The sequence below is a fragment of the Sus scrofa genome, chromosome 11 (genome assembly GCF_054392235.1).
Source record: "Sus scrofa isolate SSC_HxYL_T2T_F1_AM1 chromosome 11, Sscrofa_HxYL_maternal_Yorkshire_Landrace_v2.0, whole genome shotgun sequence".
NCBI lineage: Eukaryota > Metazoa > Chordata > Mammalia > Artiodactyla > Suidae > Sus > Sus scrofa.
The window spans coordinates 75,955,481-75,980,390 of record NC_139393.1 but is presented as its reverse complement, the minus strand read 5'-3'; the positions used below and the strand labels follow the sequence as shown (position 1 = coordinate 75,980,390).

The window sequence follows — 24,910 nt, the reverse complement described above, 5'->3', positions numbered from 1 at the left end:
AAATGCTCTTTGGGTCCATCTTTAGGGTCTGTGCTCAGAGTGGGACCCTGGGTTGAGGAGATGATACATCTGACACTTGGGGCAACTTCAGCAGCAAGGTTTTATTGGAACAAAGTGTGGTTTGAGATAAAGGGTGTGGCGACCAGTCCATCATGGTGGGAAACTCAGGAACCTCTGGGCCCCTTGGGGATGGCGGTGGGTAAGATCTAGCCGGGTCCAGGCTCTCAGGGCCACCTGGAGACCTTGCTGAGGGGACTGCTTTTCCTGAAGACGGGCATGTCTTCACCCCGGCATCTGAGGTCCCTCAAAGGGCAGGATTTGGCTCTCAATAGGCTCTGGGCTCGGGGAAGTCCACCTGTAGGGTTTGGGGTTGCCTGGGTAAGAGGGTAGAGACTAGAATGTCTCCCTTCCATTCTGTCAAAGCTTGGTGGTGGTGGTATCTGGACCAACCCGTGAGGATGGGAAGGGCCTGTAGGGAAGTATGAAGAAAGGCTTTTATTATCTTCTTTGGTTGAAGATAGGCCCTGCCTACGCTTTTAACACCCTGAGGGTGTAACATGACAGGTCCAAATGACAGGAGGCCTCTTCTGCCTTTTGAGCAGTCCTCCTGTGTCCCCGTGTTCTGAGCCGGAGGGTCCAGCTGCATGGACACCTACGGTCCTGGTTCACCCTGTGCGCAATGACTGCTAGCCTGGGCAGGCACAGCTGCACGATGGGTTGGAGGGATGGCTTCTCCTGTAACTGCCACCCCCTGCCACAGTCTGCAGTCCTGAAGCCCAGTTTGGCTGGAGGCCAGTCATCTCCCAAGTTGCCTGGGACACCATCTTCCTGCTTCCAGCCCCTCCGAGTGAGGACGAGGCGGGCTCCCACCTTTCTTTCCAGGCAACTCTGGAGCAGCCCTGGGTGACCAGTGCTCTGGGGGGGTGAGGGTGGCGGGGGGTGCTCTGAGGAGGGAGGTGCGCTGCCAGGGAGGTGGGACCCTGGCCTAGCACACCCCATCTCAGCTTAAGAGCTGTCTTAGCGGATTCCATCTTTGAGAATGTTAGTTGGTGTCTCAGACGTATGTTTGCCAGAACCACCCAGCTTGGATCAGGTTCCTTCGCGCGCCTGCTGGCACTGCCCTGCACTGAGTGATGGGTGTTGTAGGACAGTGTGTGGGCCTCTCCCATTCTGCTTTGGTTCCATGGCACCTTTCCTTGTCTATAACCTTCAGCTCGATTCCCCTCTGGGGCTTCTGGAGGAACTGGAGGAAGCGGGGGAAAGCTGACCCGTGGTTGGGGCACATGATAAGGGGCCACATAGGAAATAAACAAAAAAGGCGTAGGAGGAGGTGAAAAATGAAAATAAAAAACAACTGTTTTCTATTTACAAATTTAAATAAACAGAACAGACTTCCCTGCAGTGTTTGTCTAAGAGTAGCAGCCTTGCTGCTGTGTAGGTCATGAAAAGGTTGGTGTAGAGTTTAAAACTTCCTATTCTGTTAATTTCTTAAAGAACAGTCGTCCAGAGTCTCCACACAAAAGCTCATGATTTAATGAGGAGCAGAAACAAAATCTCTGATTGTTGGTGTTTCAAATTTCATTGGCGTCCTCTGGCAAACACAAGTTGATCCTTCGCAGCTTCAATACCCTTTAGCCTTCAATATAAGAGCACATGCTGAATAGGGAAGAATGGCTGGTTGTTATGTTTATTTACCCTTTACTACAAGCTGGGTTAACCTCTTCAAAACAGCTTTACTAAGCCCGTTAACCACACCACCCATATGACCTGTAGCAGCATCCCTAATGTGATGCAAATCTCGCAGGGGACCATATGCACCAGCTCTGTGGCATTGTGTCTTCTTAGAGGCTACAAGTTTATTGCTGAGGGGCCCTGTCCCGGCCATACATTTACAGGGGGAAATGGCCTCAATGGCAAACAGTTAAACAGGGAAATAAAGGGAGAGAATGGATGGCCTTGTGTTTCTGCACATTTATTTTTTAATTACTGGCCACTGTTGACCCAAAGTATTCGCCCGGGATGAGGGCTTTCATCGTCATCTCCTCGCAGTTCCAGAGAGGGATGCTTCCCTTTAGCGGGCGGAGGTTAAAGTAATCAGTTTTGACGATTTATTTTTAGCAGATACCTGCAGAAACCAGTAAGGTACTGAACCCCCTTTCTATGGCATCTCTGTGGTTTGATCAGATTACTAGTGAAATAAACACCAACCCTTTATTCAGTTATAATTTTTTTCAAAAGTTGGCTTTTCTTAAAATTATTTCTGGCGTCGAGTGAACAAATGAACGATGTAGGAAGCATCTAATGTGACCGGCGTGAAGGGAGTATATTATTCTGGAAAAATCTGTTTCATTAAAGACCTAGCTTCCCCTCACAGCCCATCTCTCCCCACTACTCTATCTCCCTGCGAAATCTTAAGTCCATACTTGTAACACATCTGTGAACAATAACATCATAAGCTTGGAACCAAAGAGAAGAAGTTCATTTTTAGAGGAATAACTGGCCAGTGAGATAACTAAAAAAAAAAAAAAAAAATTGTGATTAACATGAACTGAAGGGGAGAAAGGCTCTACTCTGGCATACTAACAAGTTGCCTTGAGTATTCTGGTTTGTCTTGAAGAAACCCACTGTATATGTTCAGCCCACCTGATGAGAGCTTCATTTAGCAGATCATTTTTCCTTGATGGATGTGGCAAGCGTAACAATGTGCTGGGCCTGCTTCAGTAATGGCATGTCGATCATGCTCCCTCCGAAAGTAAAGGCTCCCTGGAAGACAGAGAACACAAACTTCCTGAAAGAATGCTTGGAAATTATAGGCTTCCTTTCTGCACACACTTGTACAACAAGAACATTTTAGATTCCACCTGAATTATACTGACTTTCCTACCCAACTTTTGAGAAAGCCAAAGTAAATTACAGGGGAAAGATCTCTTTTTTCTTCCTAAAGGGGGGAGGGGGGTGGGGAACCCTTGAGGATTTTAATGGAGAGGAAAAACATCAGACACAAGGTACTGGAAACTGTTCACTGAACTCTCGAAATCAAGCAGAAAACAGTGGCGGAAGGAAAATATAAATACTTAAATAGTTTTTGAAATTTTGCATAGCATTGTGAAAACAGTAATATGCTCTGGCAACTGATTATTGTTTGAAAAAAATAACTGTGTGATCAGGTTAACGGGAAAATGCTTCCTTCTTGCTGTAACATAATTGAGGAGTAACACGATAGTGTGATGAGAAAATGTAAGTTAGGATTTTACTGAGTAAAGAGATTCCTCTGCTGGTCCATACTTTTGCAGAAGAGGATTAAAATGACAGGGGACAAGAGTCTGTAACAAAAAAAAAAAAAAAAAAACCCACAAAAAAACACAGATCTGTTGAATGGCGAACCTGGAAAGAATCTGAGATTTCCTGGTCTACACCCATTTTACAAATTTCCTTTAACCTTCTGCAAATACTTATTGAATGTGTCCTGTGATCTCAGTCCTCTTCCAGATGAGGAAGCTGAGGCCCAGAGCACTTAAGTGACTTCCCAAGGTCACTTGACAAATTAGAGCTGGGACTAATACTTGGGTCTCAGAACCTCAAGCTTTCATTCAAGACTCCCATATTAAGATGAGAAGGTAGTTTCTTTAATGCCTAAGAAAAAGGAGAATTAAACGGACAGAGCAGTATGCTCAGAATCTGAAGTAATGTCTGGTTATTTACGTACTTTTAGTCACTTCCTTTTTGCTGTTTACAATCATAGCTCTTCTTAATTCTCCCCCTTTCTAGCTGTTGGTAAGGATGGTGGTATGAGTGGTGAGCCACTCTTTTTGAGACCCGGAGGTGGTCTTTCGAGAGCTAGAGGTGTGCTGGAGCAAGCATAATCCTTGCTGATGGTCCATTTGTATATATTGCCATTCATTTCTGGATTTCACAAGTACCGCCTCTCAACAGTCAAAGCTGTCATTATTCAGGACTTCTGGGAAGGGCTCCACTCCTGGGCTCTCTGGAAGCCCTCATCTCTTATAATAACATAGGTATACAGAGGATGGAGTTGAAAAAAATTGGCGGGGAATCCTTAGCAATGACTTTGAAATTTATTTTTTAATCAAGAGATTTAAAAGTCATTAGGATTAGAATTCTCACCAGTGCCTAACCTTCTCGGTCTCAGAACGATAAATCTGATTCATGTGAACACCTGCATGGCCTAAAATCCTACACTGTTGTTTTCCAACCTGCTCATTTTACTATTTATACTCCCAGATTGGTCTTTGCCTAATTTCATTCACCCTAGAGCTAATTTTGGTCATCTCTGTGACCATGATGAATTTTATGAATTTGGTTAGAAGTTCTGAGGATATTCAGTGGGTTAGCACGACAAGTGAAATCAGGGCATGGGACTCATGCTGTTTAACAAGGCAGTAGTCTAGTTTTCTTATTGGAGTAAAGGATGAAGACTAAAGGCCTCCTGGTTATCCGCCCACCAAGTGGATTATGGCTCTGTAAACCAGCACATCTGTCCTGCTAAAGCTTAAATAATAGACTGGAGAGATGAAATTAGCACAGATGCACATGAAATCAAAATGATGCGCAGAGAATCAAGATGATGGCTTGGGGTCTACGCCATGTTCCCTGAAGACTCTGCTTTGGATTCCACATGTACACCTAAGATGCAAAATATTTCACGTAGTTTTCCAAAACAGAGCATTCCTTTCTTGCATGGTAGCAGATTTTGCTTGACTTCCTTTGTTAAGCTGGAAGACGAAAGTTAAGGTTTTTGTTCTTTGTTTCCTTTATCTCTGCAAACTGAGGATTTGGGTGGTAAGAATCAGACTTCCTAACATGAACATCCTTTTGTTTTCACATACCAACCAGGACTATGGTTGGTTTTTTTTTCTAACCATATGGATCTGCATGTGAAATGTGAATAGTCTGTTGGTCAGGATTTGGAAAACAGCAGATTGTCAAAAGCTACTTGGATTTGTAAGGAGAGTTTGGATATTCCTTAATGAGTGACTATAGGTAAGTTTCAGTTTCACAGCTCAGGGTCTTCCTGAGAAATTAGTGTATCATTTCGAAAAGAAGAGGCAACTTCCATCAGCTTGAAGATTCGGGCTATAATTTGGTTTAAAATGCCTTTAAGTAGTAACTCATTCATGGTTAAAAAAACCTTAACAACCATGACTGCGACAATAATAATAGCTATAATTTCTTGAGCAGTTGCTAGCCCCAGGACTGTGCCTGGCTCTTGACACGCTTTATTTCATGTAATGCTCATAACAATACTGTGAGGTATAGATACTATGACCTATGCCCATTAATACATTGTTTTTCTTTTTCTTTTTCACTGCGGTGAAACACACAACATAAATTCACCATCTTAAACATTTTTAAGTGTACGAGCCGGTAGTGCTGGAGATTTACACTGTTGTGCAACAGATCTCCAGAACTTTTTTCCTTCTTGCAAAACTCAGTACCATTAGATGACTACTCCCCATCCCCGCCTCCATCCCCTGGCCACTACCCTTCTACTTACTTTCTGTTTCTACAAGTATCCATCCCCATTTTATAACTAAGGAAACTGAGGCACAGAGAAACTTGTGAGGCTTCCCTGTAACTCGTATAGAACTGGGATAGAATCTATGCTCTGTTTGATCCAGGGTGTGTGCTCCAGGTTTACACTGTGGGCCCATGGATTGTTCTCCGAGGTGGGGAGGTGGCTTTTTAAAATGCAAATTTTTGGACTTCATCCTATAAGGTTTTGTGCAGGTTGGGGGGTTGGCCAGGAACTCTCTGCTTATTCTAATGCACTTTCAAGTTTGAGAAGCTCTGTGTTTTCCGCTCTCTTGGGTAGAAATGGTTAGACCGGCTTTGATATGGAAACAGCTCCATCCCTGCCCTCAAGGAGCCTACAGTTTGCCAGAGGAGACAAGGAAGAAAAGAAGCAGATGCCATAAAATGCAACAAGAATTAGAGAAAAAGCCAGTGCGATGAGCATGGAGAGATCTAGTGCTTGAAAAGGCTGCCTTCTTACCCAGCAGGACCATGTTTCCTGGTTTGCCTGCTGACTTAGACATGATATTGGGACCTAGTGTGTGTCCTGCATTTCTGGATAGAGCTTCATGGAGCTCCAGCTCCGCATACAATGGGCTTTTATTTAGCAATTATCTATTCAGTTATTTATTGTAATAAGTCACTAGCCAGCCACTTTGGCTTATCTTACTATAGGCATGCTTGTGGCTCAGCCTCCTGGAAGTGAAGAGCAGTATCACTTTAGCATAGATGTTATCTGCACAGGAAGAAAAACAATCACTATTGGGCTGTAGTTTCTCTAACATAACTGAGTCATTGCCTGCTGGTAAGAGAGGCACTGGAGTAACTTGAACTTCATCAAACCGGAAGTTCTTCAGTGGGGGAGAATCTGACTTACAATTTGATGGCAAAAGTGTTGGTGGTGATGACAGTAGTAATGATATCTCTGGGAAATAGTCATATATTCTTCATTTCTGGTACTTAGTACTTGAGAATTTTTTTCTCTAGGGTAGTCTTTTGGAACCCATGAATTGATCTGATTCTTTCCCTACTTATTATGTTTTCAAGTAACTTCTCTGGGCATTCAGGGAATTCTCTTTGGCACATTCCCATGATGGTGCTGCTGTGTCAGAATTAATGATAATATCTGAGCACGACTGTTACAGCCCTTTTTTTTCACGGTGATACTCTCTTTTTCTCCCTCTGTGATGCTAAGTCTTATGCCCAGGGAATTAATTATTTACTTCATTACAGTTCCTGGTGAATTCCTAAAACTTTGAGACAGTGTTGGCCACTCTGAAATTTGCCTTCAAGACCTTGGAGGTGCCCTCTTCTTGCTAAAATTTCTCAGGCCACGGCTGGCCACGACTCCCTCTGATATAGTTCTTCCTCAACACCCTCAAAATAGGGGAAAGGATGCGCTCATAGAGACCCTCTGATGGGCACCATTTCATTCTTTCTTTCCCATTTGTCAACCTGGGATAGGCTGCCCCCCTCTGCTTAAGGGTTAAAGATTTAAGTGTGGTTGCCAGGCACCCAAGGCTCAGTGGGGAGGCGGCCTGACTCCCAGGCTGGCTAGCAGAGGTCTCACCGAGAGAGTGCTGGGCACTTACAGGGGAACTGCACCTTCCTAATGAAGACCATGATGCTATTTTTCTAAAATAGCAGATAAGATCATCCATTTGCTTAAAGCTTTGCTTTGGCTCCCTTCGTTCAATCTCCTTAGCAGGGAGCCCGAGGCTCCTCATGATGAGACCAGGCCCTGCCTCTGCTCTTGGCTTTGTCCGCACCCACTCATCCCCGCTACCACAGGCTCTGCTCCGATAGTCATTTCCCTGTCGGGCACACTGCTCCTTAAGTGGTGCTTAAGAAATGAGGAGCCAGAGAGAAAGAGCCATCAAGATGGGGTGGTTTGGCCAGAGGAGGACTTCGAGGAATAGGTGCTTTTAAAGTCAGCTTTAGAAGGTTAGAGATGCCGAATAAAGGTCAGGGAAGGGGCAGGGGAAACAGAGCAGCACATCCAGATGTTCAGCGGGGTTGTCCTTCTGTGTTCTGCAGGAGCCCCCTGCCCCTCTGGTCACCAGTGACTCAATAGATCAAGCAAAATGAAGGACCACAGTATGAGATACTGGATCTGTCTGCTGATGAAGTGGTTTCTCTAGGGCCTGAGGAGCCTCAGTGAAAGCAATCTGCAAGAGACAACAGACATCCCTTATGACAAAGCACACAGACTCAAGTCTCGGCTCGATACAGCCAGACTGGAACCCGCAGGACTTCCTCAGTTCTTGCTGCCTGCCCTGCTTAACCTGAGACTCACTCAGCCCTGGACCCCAAGGGGAGGAGGCTGGGCCATTTGTTTCCTTTTTTTCTGGGTAATTTTCCTCTGTCCTAGGGTAGTCTGGGGGTCCAAAGTCTGATTTACAGATATAAAAACTGTAGTTTAGCATTAGTTCATCTCTTTAAAGAAACTTAGGAGTACGATAGGACTAGAATCTAGGGCTTTTCACCTCAAATTTCAAATTCTTCCCACCAATTAGTATACCCAAAGTATGACAGTTAACCATGGTAACTAAGATGATTATAGAAGAAATTAACATATACATTTAAAATATATATTATTTTATATACGATATATTTAAAATTTTTATTTTGATGTGATTTATAAAAATAACTAACATCTAAACTGTTGCTTCAGAGATATTACTTAGAATGAGGCTGATAAAATTAATGATATATAGGTAGGGTCCAGATAAGCAAATACATGAAAATGTAATTTTAATAACTGACTTGGGATCAACTGAAATTTAATGTGCTTCCATTCTGAGTTTACACTTGAAAGCTCTTACTATAATTATTATAATGGCAGAAATACCAAAGTATATTTTCAGTGAGAAAAAAATTCAATAATAAAAGCATGAATGACATTTTAAGTCCTCAAAAACCCCAAAGCAGCTGTAAGAAGGATGAAAGGAGGTGACATTTGATCCTTGTATGTGCTTCTGAACATCAGTAACCCTTTGTTTTACGAATAAACATCTTTTTTTTTTTTTTTTTTGTCTTTTTGCTATTTCTTTGGGCCGCTCCCGAGGCATATGGAGGTTCCCAGGCTAGGGGTCGAATCAGAGCTGTAGCCACTGGCCTATGCCAGAGCCACAGCAACGCGGGATCTGAGCCTTGTCTGCGACCTATACCACAGCTCACAGTGACGCCGGATCCTTAACCCACTGAGCAAGGGCAGGGACCGAACCCGCAACCTCATGGTTCCTAGTCGGATTCGTTAATCACTGCGCCATGACAGGAACTCCTGAATAAACATCTTTTAAAACTGTCATTGAGATTAAAAGAATATTACTGAGGACTTGGGAAATAGAGAATATGTTTTTTTAATACTTTAAATTGTAGTGATAATTTGACAGGTGTTTTAATAGTTTGAATGAAAATTCAATGGTCACTTACTCTTACGACTAAAGAATTTACAGATGCTAAGGTAACCCTCCTTGAAATTTCTAAAAGTTCAGCTGAAGTCTTTCAACGTGGACCGTTCACACTGGCCTAACCCGTCGTTACTATTAGCACTCACATTCTGACAGGTGACATCCCATGGCCTTTGATGGGGAGGCCCTTTATATGACTCACAAGAATGTAACAGTTGGAATATGTGAAGGGGGTGGGTTTTGTGCCTGACTGGGGAGTGTGGTGACAGTTCGGGCCTGGTGAACTGCCTCAACAGGGTGTCTTTGGCCCCAGCCTCAGAGCATGGTTGCAGAGAGGGTGTCAGCCGCAGGGGATCCCACGTCCTGGGCAGCCTGTAGGATTTATTGTTCCGAAAGGTGCAGAGGCCTGGGGAACTTCCTCTCTACCCCTCTCATCCTTCCCCGTCTTTCCCCTGCGGCTCCCGGTTGGGAAAAAGCACAGAGCCGTCCCTGGAGGCACCCACCCCCACCTCGGTGCAGCTCCACCTGCCAGGTCAGTGCTGCCTGAGAGGATGTGGGGAGCACCTGTCCAAGCGGCCCCTCGTGAAAGAGAGAGAGAGAGAGACAGACAGACAGACAGACAGACAGACTTGCTTCTCTGGGTTCTCACGTTTGAAGTGCTTGATGCAGGGATTAGGACTGTGGGCTTTCAGGTCAGCTCCACCTGAACTTGAAGCCAGGCTCTGCCTTCTCCCAGCCGTGTGTATGATCCATGACAAATCATGTCACTTTCCTGAGCCTCAGTGTCTTCTGAAAAATGGGGATGAGGATCCCACCCTTGCAGAGTTTGTAAAGAGTAAGTAAAACAATGCACATGACTTAACAGGCGCCAGTGCACGGGGGCTGCAACTGCTGCCAGCTCTCCCGTTACTGTCACCACATCCCCAGTGAGAATGCTGCCACTCCACTCCCCAGGCGGTCACCTCTACCTGATGGCTGTCAGTACCACTACGATCACCACCACCACACTGCTGCTGGTACTGCTACTGCCATTGTTAGCCAGAGACCATGTAACTCGGTCTTTCACAGAAAGGGCCAGTGAGAAGCAGAGCGTTTGGCTTATGACAGGCCTTTAAGATTCCAGGGTAGCTTTAAGGGATCTGAGAGACGTCAGCGTTCTTGAAGATGCGATGCAAAGAGGCTGACTCATGCCCAACACTTCCTGTCCCCTCTAAACTCTCAGAAATCATAGATTGCATCAACCCTTTGAGAAATGAGACTCAGAGATGCTATGTATTTGACCGGTAACTTGAAAACAGGTAGACTTAAAATAATTTAAAGACACAGATTACCAGCTGGAGGAGATGCGAATCAAATGCAGGTGACCAGAGGCTGGACGTTGTGAAACAGATGGTGAGCAGGATAAGGAAGAGTGCTAGCAGGGACAAATGGCCTGATGTGTTGTTAAAAGGAGGAAATTCCTTGGAATGTGGAACCGGAATGGCTGTAAAATGAAGAGGTATCATTAACATTTTGCTTTTTAGAAAGGGAGCATGACATCCTTTAACTTGAGCTCCACACAGCAACAGAAACACTCAGGTGCTGGATATCGTCAGATTCATTTGGGACTTGACCAACAGTTTCAGGAAGCTGGAGGAGCGAGAAAGAATTAGTAGAAGACTCAGAAGATGAATTTGCCAGGGAAGGTGGAGGTGGCTGAACAGTAGGGAGGAGAGCTAAGGTGAATGTTTGCGTCAATTATCTTAATATGCGACCAGTCCTGAGTTGTCTCCTTGCCCAGATGGAGGGTCTCAGTGGACCAGAGCCATCCTTATTTCACAAACCGAAGGTGCCTTATGTTTTAAAAATTCTTCTCAGGACCCGCTTAATGCAGGCAACAGGGTTCATCTTTTAAAATATTCAGGTAGAATGAGCAGATAGGAATAGACCATTCTTTATGTTTTAATATCTTTTGGTAAGGAAATCTGGAAAAATCAGGCCAAGTGTGCCACATAGAAAGCTACCTGCTGAGGTGAAAAAATTGGATTTATAAGCATATTGCAATCTAAAGGAGTTTCCACATTTGCTAGCAAATTAGATGTTGTGCTTAATTTTGTGTTTTTTAAAAAATAGCTTTATTGAGGTGTAATTTGCATACCATAAAATTCAGCCATTGTTAAGTATATAATTTGTTGACTTTTCCTCATTACGTAGAGGGCTGCAACTATCACCTCTCAGATTTTTTTGAAACTAGAAGTCTTGTCAGAAAATATTTTAGCACTGAGACAAATGTGTAAATGGCTGCATTTGATTCAGAATACTTTATGTCAAATTTAAGCTGATATTGCCTATGAGAAAAGCAGAGAATGAAGGCCCTTTCATAGCAGCTTGCAGCTAAGACCAATATGTTAAACTTATTCTATTTTATATGTTGTATTTATTTTATTCTTTCTTTGGAAAATACATCTAAATGAACTAATTTAAGTGCCAGAAGGCACTTTCAACTTTAGAACATTCACTAAAATACAACTGATGAACAATAACTGGTGAAAAATTTTTTTTTCCAATTTCTCTAGAAGGGAACAAAAGGTCAGGATTATATATAGTGTTAAAAAGTACAATGGGAGTTCCTGTTGTGGCTCAGTGGTTAACGAAACCGACTAGTAACCATGAGGTTGCAGGTTCGATCCCTGGCCTTGCTCAGTGGGTTAAGGATCTGGTGTTGCCATGAGCTGTGGTGTAGGCCAGCGGCTGTAGCTCTGATTCAACCCCTACCCTGGGAACTTACATATGCTGTGGGTGTGGCCCTAAAAAGCAAAAAAAAAAAAAAAAAAAAAAAAAAAAAAGTAATAAAAATAAAAATTACAGTGAATACTTTCAGCACTATCAGAAATTCAGAAACCAGTTAGCTAAATAGTATTTACTAAAAGTATATTGTGTACCTATTTCCATCCAAGACGCTCAGGGAGCTTTGTGATAGAATTCTTTACTCTCTGGGGTAGTGGTGAGAAATTTCCCCCCTTTTTAAATTGAGGCCCACTAACCTATAATGGCGTAAATATAGAGAATTCTAGGAACTCTTGATCTATATTTTTTAGTAAAATAAAAACTCCATTTGCCTGCTTTTAAGATTAAAAAAAAAATCACACAATTCTTTAATAAGTACCACAAAAATTAAAAGGATGCACTGACCTTTTCTATTATAATTGGCTGAAGGAGAGAACGCAAGGGACAGTGGTGGGGTGCAGAGAGGAGGTGGTGAGAAAGGAAGAAAGGTATAAAGCAAAAGAGGAAACGAAAAAGAATCCATGGAAAGGAGAACCAGGAAGGAACAGGAAGGACATACACTGAAACACACGTGCAAACCCACACATCCTAAGAGGGAGAAACCCCAAAAGAGGAAAAGAAAGAGATGCTCAAGGAGTAAAACCATCCTTGCGTGGCCCTCATTTGGCTCCTGCTATTAAAGGCAACGAAGGAATAGTGTGTTTGTGCAACCACAGGTGTCATTGAGAAGAGGACATTGGGAACCTGTCCCTTGAGGGAGAGGAAGCTGAGCTCAGGCCACCAGATATGGCCTCTTTGCCATAGGCTCTAGGTCTCGCTCTGCAAGTTCCCAACTACCTTGGGGACCGAATGGCTAATAGAACAGGATGAGGCCTGCAGCTATCAGAGCTAAGAAGTCTCTCTGGGGCAGGGCGGGTGGACATGCGCAGGGTAGAAAGGAGAAGGAAGGAGCGATGGGGGGAATCAGAGCTGGGGGGGTGGTGGGGGGAAGGTACCTGGATACCCTGGGCTCTTTCCTGCCCCATCAGTTCTGCTCATGAAAAAAAACGGGGGGTGGGGTGGGTGTATGACTAAGAAAAGATGCTAAGCAGAACTAATCAAACTCATATTTCGCTTGCGACTGCATACTTTTTAAGGCTCTATCCACCTGGTTTTGGTCATTGGCGTGGAGATTCACTGTGACCGAACTGAAACTACATTTAAGCTATGCTCATATCCTTATTTACTAAGATATAACTGTGCTCATATCTTTATTTACTATCACCACCTTGGCTGTGAGTGACCTCAAGGTAACTTCCAAACCCTTGTTGGGGCTCGGTGTATTTTTTAAGTTGTAAACTGAAGGGATTTAACTAGAAGATCTTCTGAGAGTTCATCCAACTAAGAGAATTACATTTTTAAAAACTGAAATTGAGCACACACAAAAAAATCCTGAAAAATATAAACTAGAAGTATTTTGATTAAAATATCCTTAAAAATGTGTTCTAAATTAAGGACAAAGCAAACAACTTTAAAAATCATCAGATTTAACTTACATATAAAATCTCTTATCCTCTAATACTGAACCAGATACTTGCCACTAAACTATGTGAAATACAATATGATTTCATATTTAATGGTAAAATGCTATTTCCTTGCTCTGAATGTTTGGAAATATGCACTTTGTTGTTAATCTCATCAGCCTTGAAGTCTTCTTTGGCAGACTCTCAACTTTTCTAAGAATTTGACTTTAAAGTCAAAATTATGGCATATACTTCTAAAAAAATGTAAATGCACGAGGAAATAAAGGGAGAGGCACTACCGAAGCATCTCACAAGCAGAGTGATGTCTCTTCATCTTTCGTTTTTCCTGGCCATCCCTCGGTTCTGATTTCAGTATTTTTGCTTACAAATAAAGGGGGCAAGGCTGTGGGTGGTGGGACGTGAGTGTGGGAGGGCACACTGTTGTCCATTAGTGGAACCAACCCCCTCCCTTGACAAAGACAACAACCACATCTTTGGAAGGTTTATTTGATCTGCGTCAAAGAGTGGCAGTGGGCTTTCTGGCACTTGAATAAGCGGAAACAATATTTTTGGCTAGAGAGACTTTTGAGTTCTCTTAGGGAGCCTTCTAGAAGGCCATCTGGACCAAACAGGATTTCTTTTGTAAAGCCCTGCATTTGGAAACAAATGAAAGGTGTGTGCGTCGCAATCAGATACTAAATAATCTGCTAGGAAAATAACAGGTGGGGCGGGGATATAATTCTTTGCAATTTTCTGGATGAAAAGAGTTACAGGAGGAAAAAAACCACCAAAAACCTCACTTTCTTTTTTATTAGGATGTAAATCCCCAATTTATATTCCTGTAGAGGATGTGCTTATTATGTAAACATTTCAATCTACATTGTTGGTCTCTTGAGTGAAGTTAGAATATTTCAGTTATGTGTGTTGTTGACAGTTATGTCAGCTAGTGACCTTCTTCTTGACCTTTGTAATTACTAATTGAACTTAGATTGTAAAGGTGGACAGTTTCCCTTCCTTGATTTTTAGCCAGTTTGCAAAGCTGCAGTGAATAAAATATTGAAAAAGTTAAACAAAATCCTTCCCAAACCACCTAAAGCATTAACAGATTTAATATGAATAAAATACAGTGCTTGGAACACTGAAAATGAAGAAAAGCCATATTTGTAGCCAGACACTGCAGAAATAGCAATATTCTAGCAAAGTACCTTTAAAAATGAGTCTCATGGAATACATGTTGCTATTTTAACACATTGTGCTATTCTTTTATATTTTTCTGTTAGAGCCTCTATTTAGAAAGAAATGGTAAATCCTTAAATTAGGATTTCCTGGGATTATCAATCATTTTAAAAAAGCAACTGACTACTTCCTTTAGCTGTCATTTTTGCCTAAGAAGTGGTGAATTTAGCACTGAGTTTACAATATAGGCAAGAAAAAATACTGAGTGTCATACATATATGAATGTATATATATTGTGTAAATATGTATATGTATTTATATAAAAATTACAGCTTCTGTTGCTATCAACTAGTATCAACTAATTATTTACTCGAGATGGTTTCACTTCAATTATCCAATTTTCACACTGTATGTTAATTCTTACTTGATAAAAGAACTGTTAAAATCATATTTTAAAATAAGCAATACTACATTCAGTTCTGAATGGAGAATTGTCAAATCTTGGAATTATCGTTATTATGAAAAAATGACAGCAAAAATGAAATTAACTTTTAAGGAAATACTTTTCAAATTTAAAACAAATCACATGAAAGTGATTTATCCTTGCTGAAGCATTTTACCAAATAATATGAGGCTAAAATAACGAATGACATGCAGGCTGTATCTCAAAATATATTTTTCTGGAAGGATGGAAGAAAGAACCAGGTTTGATTAGTACTGTGGATGCACATACCTCACAACCGATGTCTGCCAGAGCAGGAATGTCTTAGCTTATGGGAATTAATATAAGAGCATAAAGTATGTGGAATGTTTAAACTTTTCCCAACAGATTTTAATGAGTCCCTAACATTAATCTATAGCCCTAGTTCTTATTATAGAGAATTTGTGTCTCAGACAAAATTTTTCAGTCTGAAAATATCTTTAGTTTCCTGAAGCAAAGCAGTCACAAGTATAATTACCTGCCAAACAGTGACAGATTATATGAACAGATGATTATTTTTTTAGTGTAAAATATTTTTCACCCAACATTAGATTAAGGACCTCAAACTTTATTTCCTTAGAACTTCTAACTAATACAAACCAAAAAAAATTCCCATGATACTAAAGACAAAACCCCAATAATTCATCTACTCATGATCTAAGTATTCTCATGAATTTTGTTATTTGGAGAGGACAGGAAAAAAAGGTAGGACTTTAATTTTTGAATAATTACTATTATCAAAATAATTATTATTATAGAAAATACAAATGACAGAACTAACAACTGTGAACCTCAGCTACACCCTCCGTCTTAGGGCAGAATATAATTTAAGGTGGGAGCAGGAAGTAGAGAAAAGCAATGATACACAATTTTGCTTTCTTGGGTCATTTCTTCTTAAAAGCATTACTTGAATGAAATTTTCATCAGATGGGGAAAAGGGTCTTTTAGAAATTTACAAGTACCTCACTAGGACACAAACCATTAGTTTCCCATCATTGAGAGTCACCTGTGCTTTGGACAAAGTATCCGAGGGTTTATGTTTTCATCAGCGATTCACATTTGAAATAAAACAGATGAGATGTTTGTTGGAAGCAATACTTTATACAACTGAGCAACCTATTTATACTAAATCTTTACAAACAGAACCTACATTATTTAAACCCCAAGACCCCTTAAGACCCAGAGTCACCTACCTGGAGACCCAATTTTTGTGACCAGCCAATTTATAGGCAAAGTGAAAGAAACATGCGAACTGGATAAAATAACCATATGTCCCCACTGGAAGCCCATTACTTGAATCATTTAAACCTTGCTGGACAAAGCACCAGGAGAATTTGCTGTAGGAAACAAACCTACACGAATGGGGCAGGGAAGAAATGACCTAATAGTCAGTCTCCCTTCTGCTCTAATTTCTACGGTTCTGCATTAAGAAAAGCTGTTCTCCCATACTGTTGTGAAAGCTTATGCCCCGGCAAGTGGACATTTCTTATTTAAAAAAAAAAAAAAAAAGTTCAGAATTTAGGTTGCCGTCAACAAAAGGCAAGGATAGTTTAAGGCAATTTTCCCTGGGAACAACATTTTCAGGATACAATGGAAAAGTGTTATTTTCCCCTCATTTGAGACCTTAAATGCCTGTGAAAGAGTTGTTTCTAGTTTGAATTTTGTTTGCTGGCTACTGAAACTTAGGCTAACCTCTCCCATACCCCTAGCTGCTTACAATGCCAGTGGCATCCTCTGATTTTATCCATTGTGAAACGCAGGGTAGAGAGCTAAGGGAGGCAGTGGACCTCTGCTACTCTGCGGTTCTGATGGTCTCCAGTCGGAAGTATTTACCAGGTGCAGAGCCTTAGCTGGCATAATTACACACAGAGGTATGGGCATCGAGTGGCTGTGTGTGTACAGGCAAGCATGCAGGAGAGGAGAGTGAAGTTATCTGCACGCATAAACGTAAATGTACATTGCTTTTTCTCTCTGGATAAATATGTTTATACATGGAGCATCTGGATTTTAGAGGCAAGATATAGAAATGGACATAAAAAACACAATGTCAATTGAAAAAACAATTTTTTATGAACTGCAATTTTTTTTGATGCTCGCTATTGATTTGAACTGAAAGGATGCTACTTATCCTATAATCGGTATAAGTCCAAATGGGACGCTCCCAATGTCACACATTCTGCCCTTCATTGTGAAGTGCAAGTGTGTGCAGAGATGATACTGCAAGTGTGTGACAGTGAGCATGCATGCGTGGTTGGAGTGGAAGGCAGGTTGTACAAGGGAGGGAGGGACCCATTTAACATGGTTACCTACTTTCAAAAGTCCTAGGATTTCTAGGTGTTTTTACTGCCGGTGAAAAGTGTAAGCCTCACTTCTCACACTGATGTCACCAATTCACAACTGAAAACCAGTTTTGTTCTTTGTTCCCTTTTTTTTTTTTTTTTTGGTGGGGGGACTGTTCAACATTTACAACCCTAGTAATGTTTCAACACTCTTTCTCCTTTAAGTACTTTTGCATTATAGGCATCAAAACTTTATTCCTTATGTAAGTAACAAGGCTAAGTTTACATATAACCTCTAGGATAGATTTATAAATGCAACTTTCCCCCCATTCTCTTAAAAAGAGGCAAACAGTATTATTGCAAATAACCTTTAAGATAATTAACTGACAATGCTGCAACTAGCATAAAATCTTCCTTGAGGCGACACCTAATTTAAGTGTTACTGGCACAAAGTGGAGACAGATTGTGCATCACCACTGCAATATTTACATAGCAGAAACCCACAGAGCAGGAAACGCGAGGCTCAATGATGCACTAAATTAGGAACAACCGTACTCCAGTGTTAATTTGCTTTCCATTCTATCCAAATCTGAGGTCCAGAAATTGGTACTAACACATATACAACCTCCCACTCTTAAATGACTAAACTGGAGGAGATTTTTGTAGTTTTTTTCCTCCCCAAATTAAAATAACTTGAAATTTATTTCTTCTCTCTGCAAGAACTACTTGATCAAACTGCGTTTATTTCATTACAACTTGCTCTCATTTTGAACTAAAATTATTTTCATATGAATGCTGCATCAGGGTCTATAGAGTAAAACTAAACAGACTTTTGTGTTCTCAGAGGCTGCCAATATAGTTTATGAAAAGAATATAATGAGAAACTTGAGAGCCAGTTAGTGAAATATTTAGGCAAATTTACCTTAAGTGATTTTCTCACTGATGAATGTTGTTCCCCCAGCCCCCCCAAGCCCACAAATACCCTCCTCCCCAAAATGCAATGAGTTTTTAAAATCACTCAAACAATATGTTTTTTTCATTCGTCCTCACAGGATTTTAAACACTAGTGTCACCAGTGTTTCAAGGCAGTAACAAAACATTTACCTTTCCTAATTGCTGATGTTCCTTAAAGGCAGCAATCAGCTCTTCAGCCCACTTAATTTTTTCAGGGGAAGGAGAAAACTGCTCCTGGACCACTGCGATTTGGTTAGGGTGTATCACCTGCTTACCTATGAAAAGATTAATAACACAGGAAACACAAAACAACAAACAGATGTTCGAACAAAATGTCTCAACCACGTCAGGCTCCCGAACGCCTCACAGACTGTACGTAAAATAATTATTTTTAGAAAACTTTTTAAAAAGCAAATAACCCCAGTTGGGCAGGCTTTTCCAGAAAACCACACCAAACAAATACAACAATGGGAGTAATTGTGTTTCTGATCCTATAGAAATGCCACCTTAGTGCAGATAATCTCTCATTTTTAGTTACAGGTGGATTGACCAGGCAGCTCATTGAATAACTGCTTTGGCTGGAACTTTGAAGGATAATATCTGCAAATTTAGAGTGATTATTTTGAGTTAAAGTAGAAAAAAACTGCATGTTAATTCTTTCAAATTGTGGAAGTTGTCTTTTGCTTATTTTGTAACATTATCCCACCTTCCACGATTTCTTTCCAAAGTGGTCTTTTGGTGTTCATAAAGCTTACAGAAGCAGATGTTAAAACTGTGTTAATATCAAATAGTGTCTCACAAGAATATATTTAATTTTCTTTCTTTTAGAGGAATAGAGTGTATCTCTCTGACCACTAACAGAAAACTGGATTTCAGTGAAACACATTTTATTCAGTATGGTAAAAACGGAGATTTGAACAATGTGGTCTTTATATTCCTCCATTTAAATATCTTTAACTAAAAAATTACGTAAAGTTTCTCTATCCAAAAAACCCCCTGATTTTCCCTTTTTGCTTATGAATCTTATACAGATTCTTAGACACCCCAGAAGAAATCTTATTTCTGTAGTAATAGCTTTGAAAAAGATTGAAGACTCTTAAATATAAATATTATACATAGATAAACAGGATTCTATGAAATCATGCAGTCATTAAAAAACAATGTAATAATCAGGAAAGAGTAGAATCTAATCAGGACATTAATAAAATGCAACATAATTTAATGCTATAGTAATGATGAGATTATATTTTATTATGTGATAAAATTATAGACATATTTGGATCCTTAAAAATGTATGTACACTTAATGATAATTTACTCTGCTAAATGTATTTGCTGGCATATCAATTTGCTTTTTGCTTTTGAAACAGTTTTAACATTTAGCCAGTACAAATTATATCCTTGATGTTTTATAAAAGGTCCATTCCTGTTACTGTCATTATTCTGTTGAATAGAAAAAAAGAACAGTGTTTCTAAAAAAATATTCTTAGTATTTCATGAAAAGGCATTTATGTGAATAAATAAAACAATATCTTTCCTTTGCAGTGGCATAATTAAAACATCTTCAGATTGCTATTTCACTCTTATCTGTCAGCATACTAATAAAACATTAAAATCCTATCTAAATAAAGGTGCTTTATATTATCTGAGGAATAATTTCTGGGAACAAATAACATCAGTGATGACAAATGAGAGGTTTTTTTCCAATACTAGATAGTGAAATTATATTTAAGTAATCTAACAGTTATTACAATATTATTAATAAAAGATGTCAGTTCTGGTAGTCATTTTGTACTAACTGTTAGTCCTGAATTTTATAATTTATGTACATAATTTACCCTGATGTGTAAAAAGCCAGATTTCATGGGAACTTCTTGGTACAGACACTAGCAAAACATAAACTATTTTCAGTGCTATGAAGCTAATGATGGCTTTCAAGTAGCCATATTTTGGCAATGGGGCTAATTTTAAGATATGTGTTAGGTTTTAGAAATTTATGAACCTCCATACGTGAAGTTATCTTTCATCAAACCTTATACATCCCAACAACTGAACATCAGACTTTAATGCCATGTGGGAGCGAAGCAAATATTTTATACAGAAGAGTTGTTATTGACAAGTTACTGAGAGGGTGCAAAATTGGAAGACATTAAAATTTATGACCATGAAATCCTTTTTACAGTACCACTTGATATATCGTGCTTTAAATCAATACCTGTCAAGTCTTTTAGGTAACTGTATGATGGTGTCATTTTTGTCTTCTACAAAAGACTGCAAAAAAGAAGAAAACCTATAGTGCTTCATATTTATAATCTTTCTTCTCAGCATGTAGTACTGGAATAACTGTGATGACTAAGTCGGCTGTGAAAGCTTTATTCCAAGGTTTATTTTTGGTTTCTTCTCATAAAAATAATTCCTAAAGTTAGCAGTCATTTATACAGCCAATGCATTGATTTAAAATCAATCTATATGCATGTGGCTCCGTGAAACAATGAGCACAGAAAAGAAACTATAACCTGCTGTTTGATGCATGGCTAACTTTCACAAAACTACAACTCTCTCTATCTGTATAGCTGAATCACTCTGCTGCACACCAGACACTAATCCAACACTGTAAATCAACTACACTTCAATTAAAAAGCAAACAACAAAAAACCCGCCAAAACTACAGCTCATTAAGAAATATCTAATTTTTAGAAGTATAGACAATCCTGATAGCACAGATCCTTCAGTGAGTTATGAATAACACAATGCTTGACTGAATTTTAAAACTTTGAACCACTTCAGATAGGGTATGTGTCTCTCCTTTCCTTCCCTCCTTCTTTCTCTTTCCTTCCTCCCCTCCCTTCTGTGCAAAGCCCAAAGTATGGTGATTAAATAACAAATAATTAGGACAAACAGACCGGGAGTGGTCTAAAATACTCATTAAAGCATTTATTGGTTAAAAACACTACATATAATCTCCTATCTTCTTATCAGACCAACTACCTTTTATTGGTATGTATGAATATCAATGGGACAACAGGGACCTTCTTTCTACAAATTGCAAAATGGCTATGAAATTTAGCTTCTTCCTTTATAGACTTGTTCACCTGAATATATAATGGGCACTGTACCCTCCGTGCAGCCCCATTCTCTCCCCTTCCCTCCTGCTTCCATTTTTTTTTTTTTTTTTTTTTTTTTTTGTGATTTAATACTCTCTGTTGTTGAGAAACAATAGTGCCAAGTCCATAAGCTCCTCATGCTGAGTTAGTTGGGCACAGTCTAGAAATTTAAATCTGATTTGAAATAACTCGTCTTCTACTATTGAATTAGGGGCCAATTTAATTCAGTCTTGTCTCTTGGAGAAACTCTCAAACTCCCTTCTAAGTTCTAGAGTAAACACTTACCCCAGAGGAAGCGGAAGACACCCAGGTTATCCTGAGTGATGGTGAAAGAGGCCCCCATCAATTCAGGGTTTTCTATTTTTTTATTGTATTAGTGCCCATTTCAGAGCAACATCTGGCTGCTTGGCAGCCAATGCTGCATTTTTGGACCAACAACACTGGGGTCCATTAGATAGATTTCATGGAGTTTTTCTCCAACTCTTCCATTTGGGCCACATCCTAACAGGTCATTGGAAAGAAGCAGGTGTCACAGGCCACAGGGACAAGGACAACACCAGGGATTTGGTAGAGGGACCCCTTCTTTCTCAGTCAATATTAAATGGAGGGAGGATGCATTTATTAATAGTTCAGATGACTGAGAAATATTTATAATAGAGATCACATTTATTTATTAACAAATTTAGGTGATCACATTTTAACTCTATGTTAAAGACACAAACACAAAGGTCAGAGCTTTAATTCTAATGTAACACTAAAATTTTTTCTTAGGTCTTTCAATTTTACTTTGGGTTAAATTATCATCCATTAAGGTATCTTTTACATTGAAGGTCACTTCATGAAATGTTTCTTTCAATAACCTCTAAAGGAACAGATTTCAAAAATCTTTACAAAAGGAATAGCATGGGTGCTCATCTCCTTATTTTGGGGCTATATTCCTGGTCATCATATTCTTAGAACTTGTAGCAGAAGAACAAATAAAAATAAAAGAGCTTATGGTGCTTTTTGCCCATAGACGTGGTGTGTGTGCGCATGCATGTGTGCATAAAACTGCAGACATGTGTTTGTGTGTAGAACCCTATTATGGTTTTTCAAAAAATAGATTTCTGTTGCAAAAATACAATTTTCAGTTGCTCCCTGGGCTCTTGGGTATCTGAATGATCAGACATACCAATCAACAGACATCTGCCTGTGCTCCAGGACTGGATTTTGAGGGACCCGCTGATCTTAGTGCCAGCCAGTGCCCGTAGGTGTCACCAGGTGCACAGATGCTTACTGGGAGGTAGGAGAGTAAGGAGGGGCTTGAAGTGGCAGAATAAAAAACTAGTTATGAGTTCGGAAAAAAAAGAAGACTGTCACCAAAATTTTTTTTCAGAAATGAATTAATGTTTTGAATATTTGAGGGAATTTTTTTTTAACCCATCAATTCAAATTCTTATAGCAATTCACTCAAAAACCTTTCTACAACGGCTTCATCCCTCCCCCTGTGTCAGAAAACTACAACAAAATAAGAAAAAAACTGGTAAGTAATATTAGGAAAAACTAAAACTAGCGCTTTGTTTTTTTGGTTTTTTTTTTTTGGGTTTTTTGGCTGCACCTGTGGCAGGCAAAGTTCCTGGGCCAGGGGTGGAACCCAGACTGTAGCTGCAGCCTGTGCTACAGCTGTGACAACACGGGGTCCTTAACCTGCTGTGCCACAAGGGAACTTCCCAAGTGCTTTGTGTTTTGACTTGTGGAGCCAAAAACCAACATGACAGTTTGTTTGGCAGGTTCTTGTCTCATATAACTTTCTCATGTTTTAAATAGTGGGACAGATATATGAGATACCCGGCTACATTAGAAACAGCGGTTCCTGGTTAAATTTCCATGTTTCTGGAATGTTTAGACGCTGCTTTCTGAGATACCATCAAGAAGCATACCAGTGAATCCCATCGCAGCTCCCTCTCGCGCCTGCTTGAGAAGCCCCTCTCCATCCCGGAAGTCGATGTACACCAGGTCGATGGCCTGGAGCCCGAAGGCCTTGGCTACAACGATAATCTTTTGTCGGGCGTAGAGGATGTCCTGCGTTTCCTTACGACTTGTTGCACCTGAAGAGGGAACGTTGGCAGAGAAAGGACACATTAACTTTGGAAACTGGACCAAAAGACGTCTCTTACAAAACCTCCGTTTGTGAAGATATCTATGTCTTCCTGGGACTGCTCCCCAGCGAAATAATGACTCAAAGGGAAACGGAGAGGGCCGGGTAGAGGCAGAGTTAACTCCCATACGTGTGTCTTGACCTTGGAGGAGACCTTTCTGTGTAATTACCTGCATGTGCATTAAGAAAAGGCCCCTCCCCATCTCAGGAGCCAGATGCAAATGACCTGCTAGGTCCCAAGGGACTCCTGGTATATGTTTTTTCCTTCTTGCCATGGCTCATAAAGTGTCAGTCCAAAGATAGCACTGTAAGAGGTGGCCAAACAGCTGTACGTGGAAAGAGTTAACATCCCTCACCGGGCACAGAATTTGTGTGCTGTGGTTGTGGTGCCGTTGTCATAACGGAGACAAATACTGCAGCTTCAGGGTAGGGATGGAGAACTTGGGGAAACAGGAAAGGACCCTCGTTTTGAGAGAGGTGGAACGTGTCCCCTGAACTGCTGGATACACAAAAGTCTCCTGGAAAGACTGGCATTCGAATAAGTTCTTTTTCTTCCCCTGGGAGGGGAGAAAGTGTCACTCATTTGTATTTGGACCATGGCACTGCAAAGGAAAAGCTCCTGGCTTCGGGTCACTTGGACTGTGGTTCTCAAAATGCTTTGTGGCCTTGGCCTCTTTTCTAGATGCACTCACGGCCTCTCGTTATACGTGTGCCCAGACCAAAGACACAGTGCCCGAGGAAGGGGGGAGGCTGTTGAAAACAAGCACACTATCTCAATAAATAGTTCATAATAAAGAAGCTCTGAAATATATTTTAGGGGGAATTTAAGATCAATTTAAAATAATATTTCATGCTGTACTGAATGTAGAAAATGATTCATTAAAGCAGTGTGAAATGGCCTTAAATTTGTGTTAGAAGCCTATGCAGCCCTTGGACTGATGGGAAAACAACATTTTAAGCAACAGAGAGGTTGTTCACATAATGTACTTATTGTGAACAAAGCAGAAGTCGTATATACCTGAACCCGTCTGAGGTCACAACAGTGTTTTATTAGTTATTTTATAAATGAACGGAAGTGATGACGTCGTGTGTTGGACAGGACAGCTATGAGGTGCCCTAAATTATCAGGAAGTGTTGCCCACTCAGCTGAACAACCGTTGTCATGATTGGCAAATATATACTGTCATGTTTGTCCCTTCGTGAAGGGGCAAAGAAAAAATATATACACATAGGCACGGAGAGAATGAGAAGAGAAACGTGTCTTTGACACCTATGCTGGCTCGAAAGTCTTCTCCTCCAAAAACGACTGCATCTAGAGAAAGACCCACTTGAGGCCCGTTCTTTAGAGCTTCTTCACACACGGCCTGTAAAAGAGCAGAACAGAACCAGAGCTCACAGAAACGCACGCATTGAAGAGAAGCAGCGTGGTATAGCTCAGTAATAGAACCATCCAACTCTCAGCACAGTTTGGCTGAAAGCAGTCCTGAAAATGCAATCCCGATTCAACCCTTTTGAAAGGTACTTAGTACTGTCCAAGGTACGTATGTTGCATGTATTTGCTTTGCTT

The 24,910-nt window shown here is 40.5% G+C and overlaps 1 protein-coding gene and 1 long non-coding RNA gene across 37 annotated transcripts in view; one reads left to right on the top strand and one right to left on the bottom strand.

Annotated features, from left to right (window-relative positions):
- Positions 1 to 24,910, bottom strand: part of CLYBL (citramalyl-CoA lyase) — a 283,442-nt gene that overhangs the window by 4,957 nt on the left and 253,575 nt on the right. For 4 of the 21 annotated variants that reach the window (XM_084982224.1, XM_021065857.2, XM_021065863.2 and 1 more), the window contains exons 5-9: positions 24,614 to 24,707; positions 23,126 to 23,293; positions 18,254 to 18,378; positions 2,644 to 2,763; positions 82 to 1,636 (exon numbers count right to left, since the gene is read on the bottom strand). In XM_084982224.1, the coding sequence (XP_084838350.1) occupies positions 2,668 to 2,763; positions 18,254 to 18,378; positions 23,126 to 23,293; positions 24,614 to 24,707 (483 nt within the window). In that variant the 3' untranslated portion in view covers positions 82 to 1,636; positions 2,644 to 2,667. Of the gene's footprint in view, positions 1 to 81; positions 2,764 to 5,076; positions 7,701 to 10,276; positions 10,429 to 18,253; positions 18,379 to 23,125; positions 23,294 to 24,613; positions 24,708 to 24,910 lie in introns of those variants that run through there. The other 17 variants (XM_021065855.2, XM_084982221.1, XM_084982222.1 and 14 more) reach the window with 12 other exon arrangements.
- LOC110255851 (uncharacterized) overlaps positions 1 to 24,910 on the top strand; it is a 113,439-nt gene that overhangs the window by 52,243 nt on the left and 36,286 nt on the right. For 11 of the 16 annotated variants that reach the window (XR_014819851.1, XR_014819840.1, XR_014819848.1 and 8 more), the window contains exon 2: positions 23,092 to 24,880. This is a non-coding gene — a long non-coding RNA (uncharacterized LOC110255851). Of the gene's footprint in view, positions 1 to 22,647; positions 22,729 to 23,012; positions 24,881 to 24,910 lie in introns of all 16 variants that reach the window. The other 5 variants (XR_014819849.1, XR_014819846.1, XR_014819842.1 and 2 more) reach the window with 2 other exon arrangements.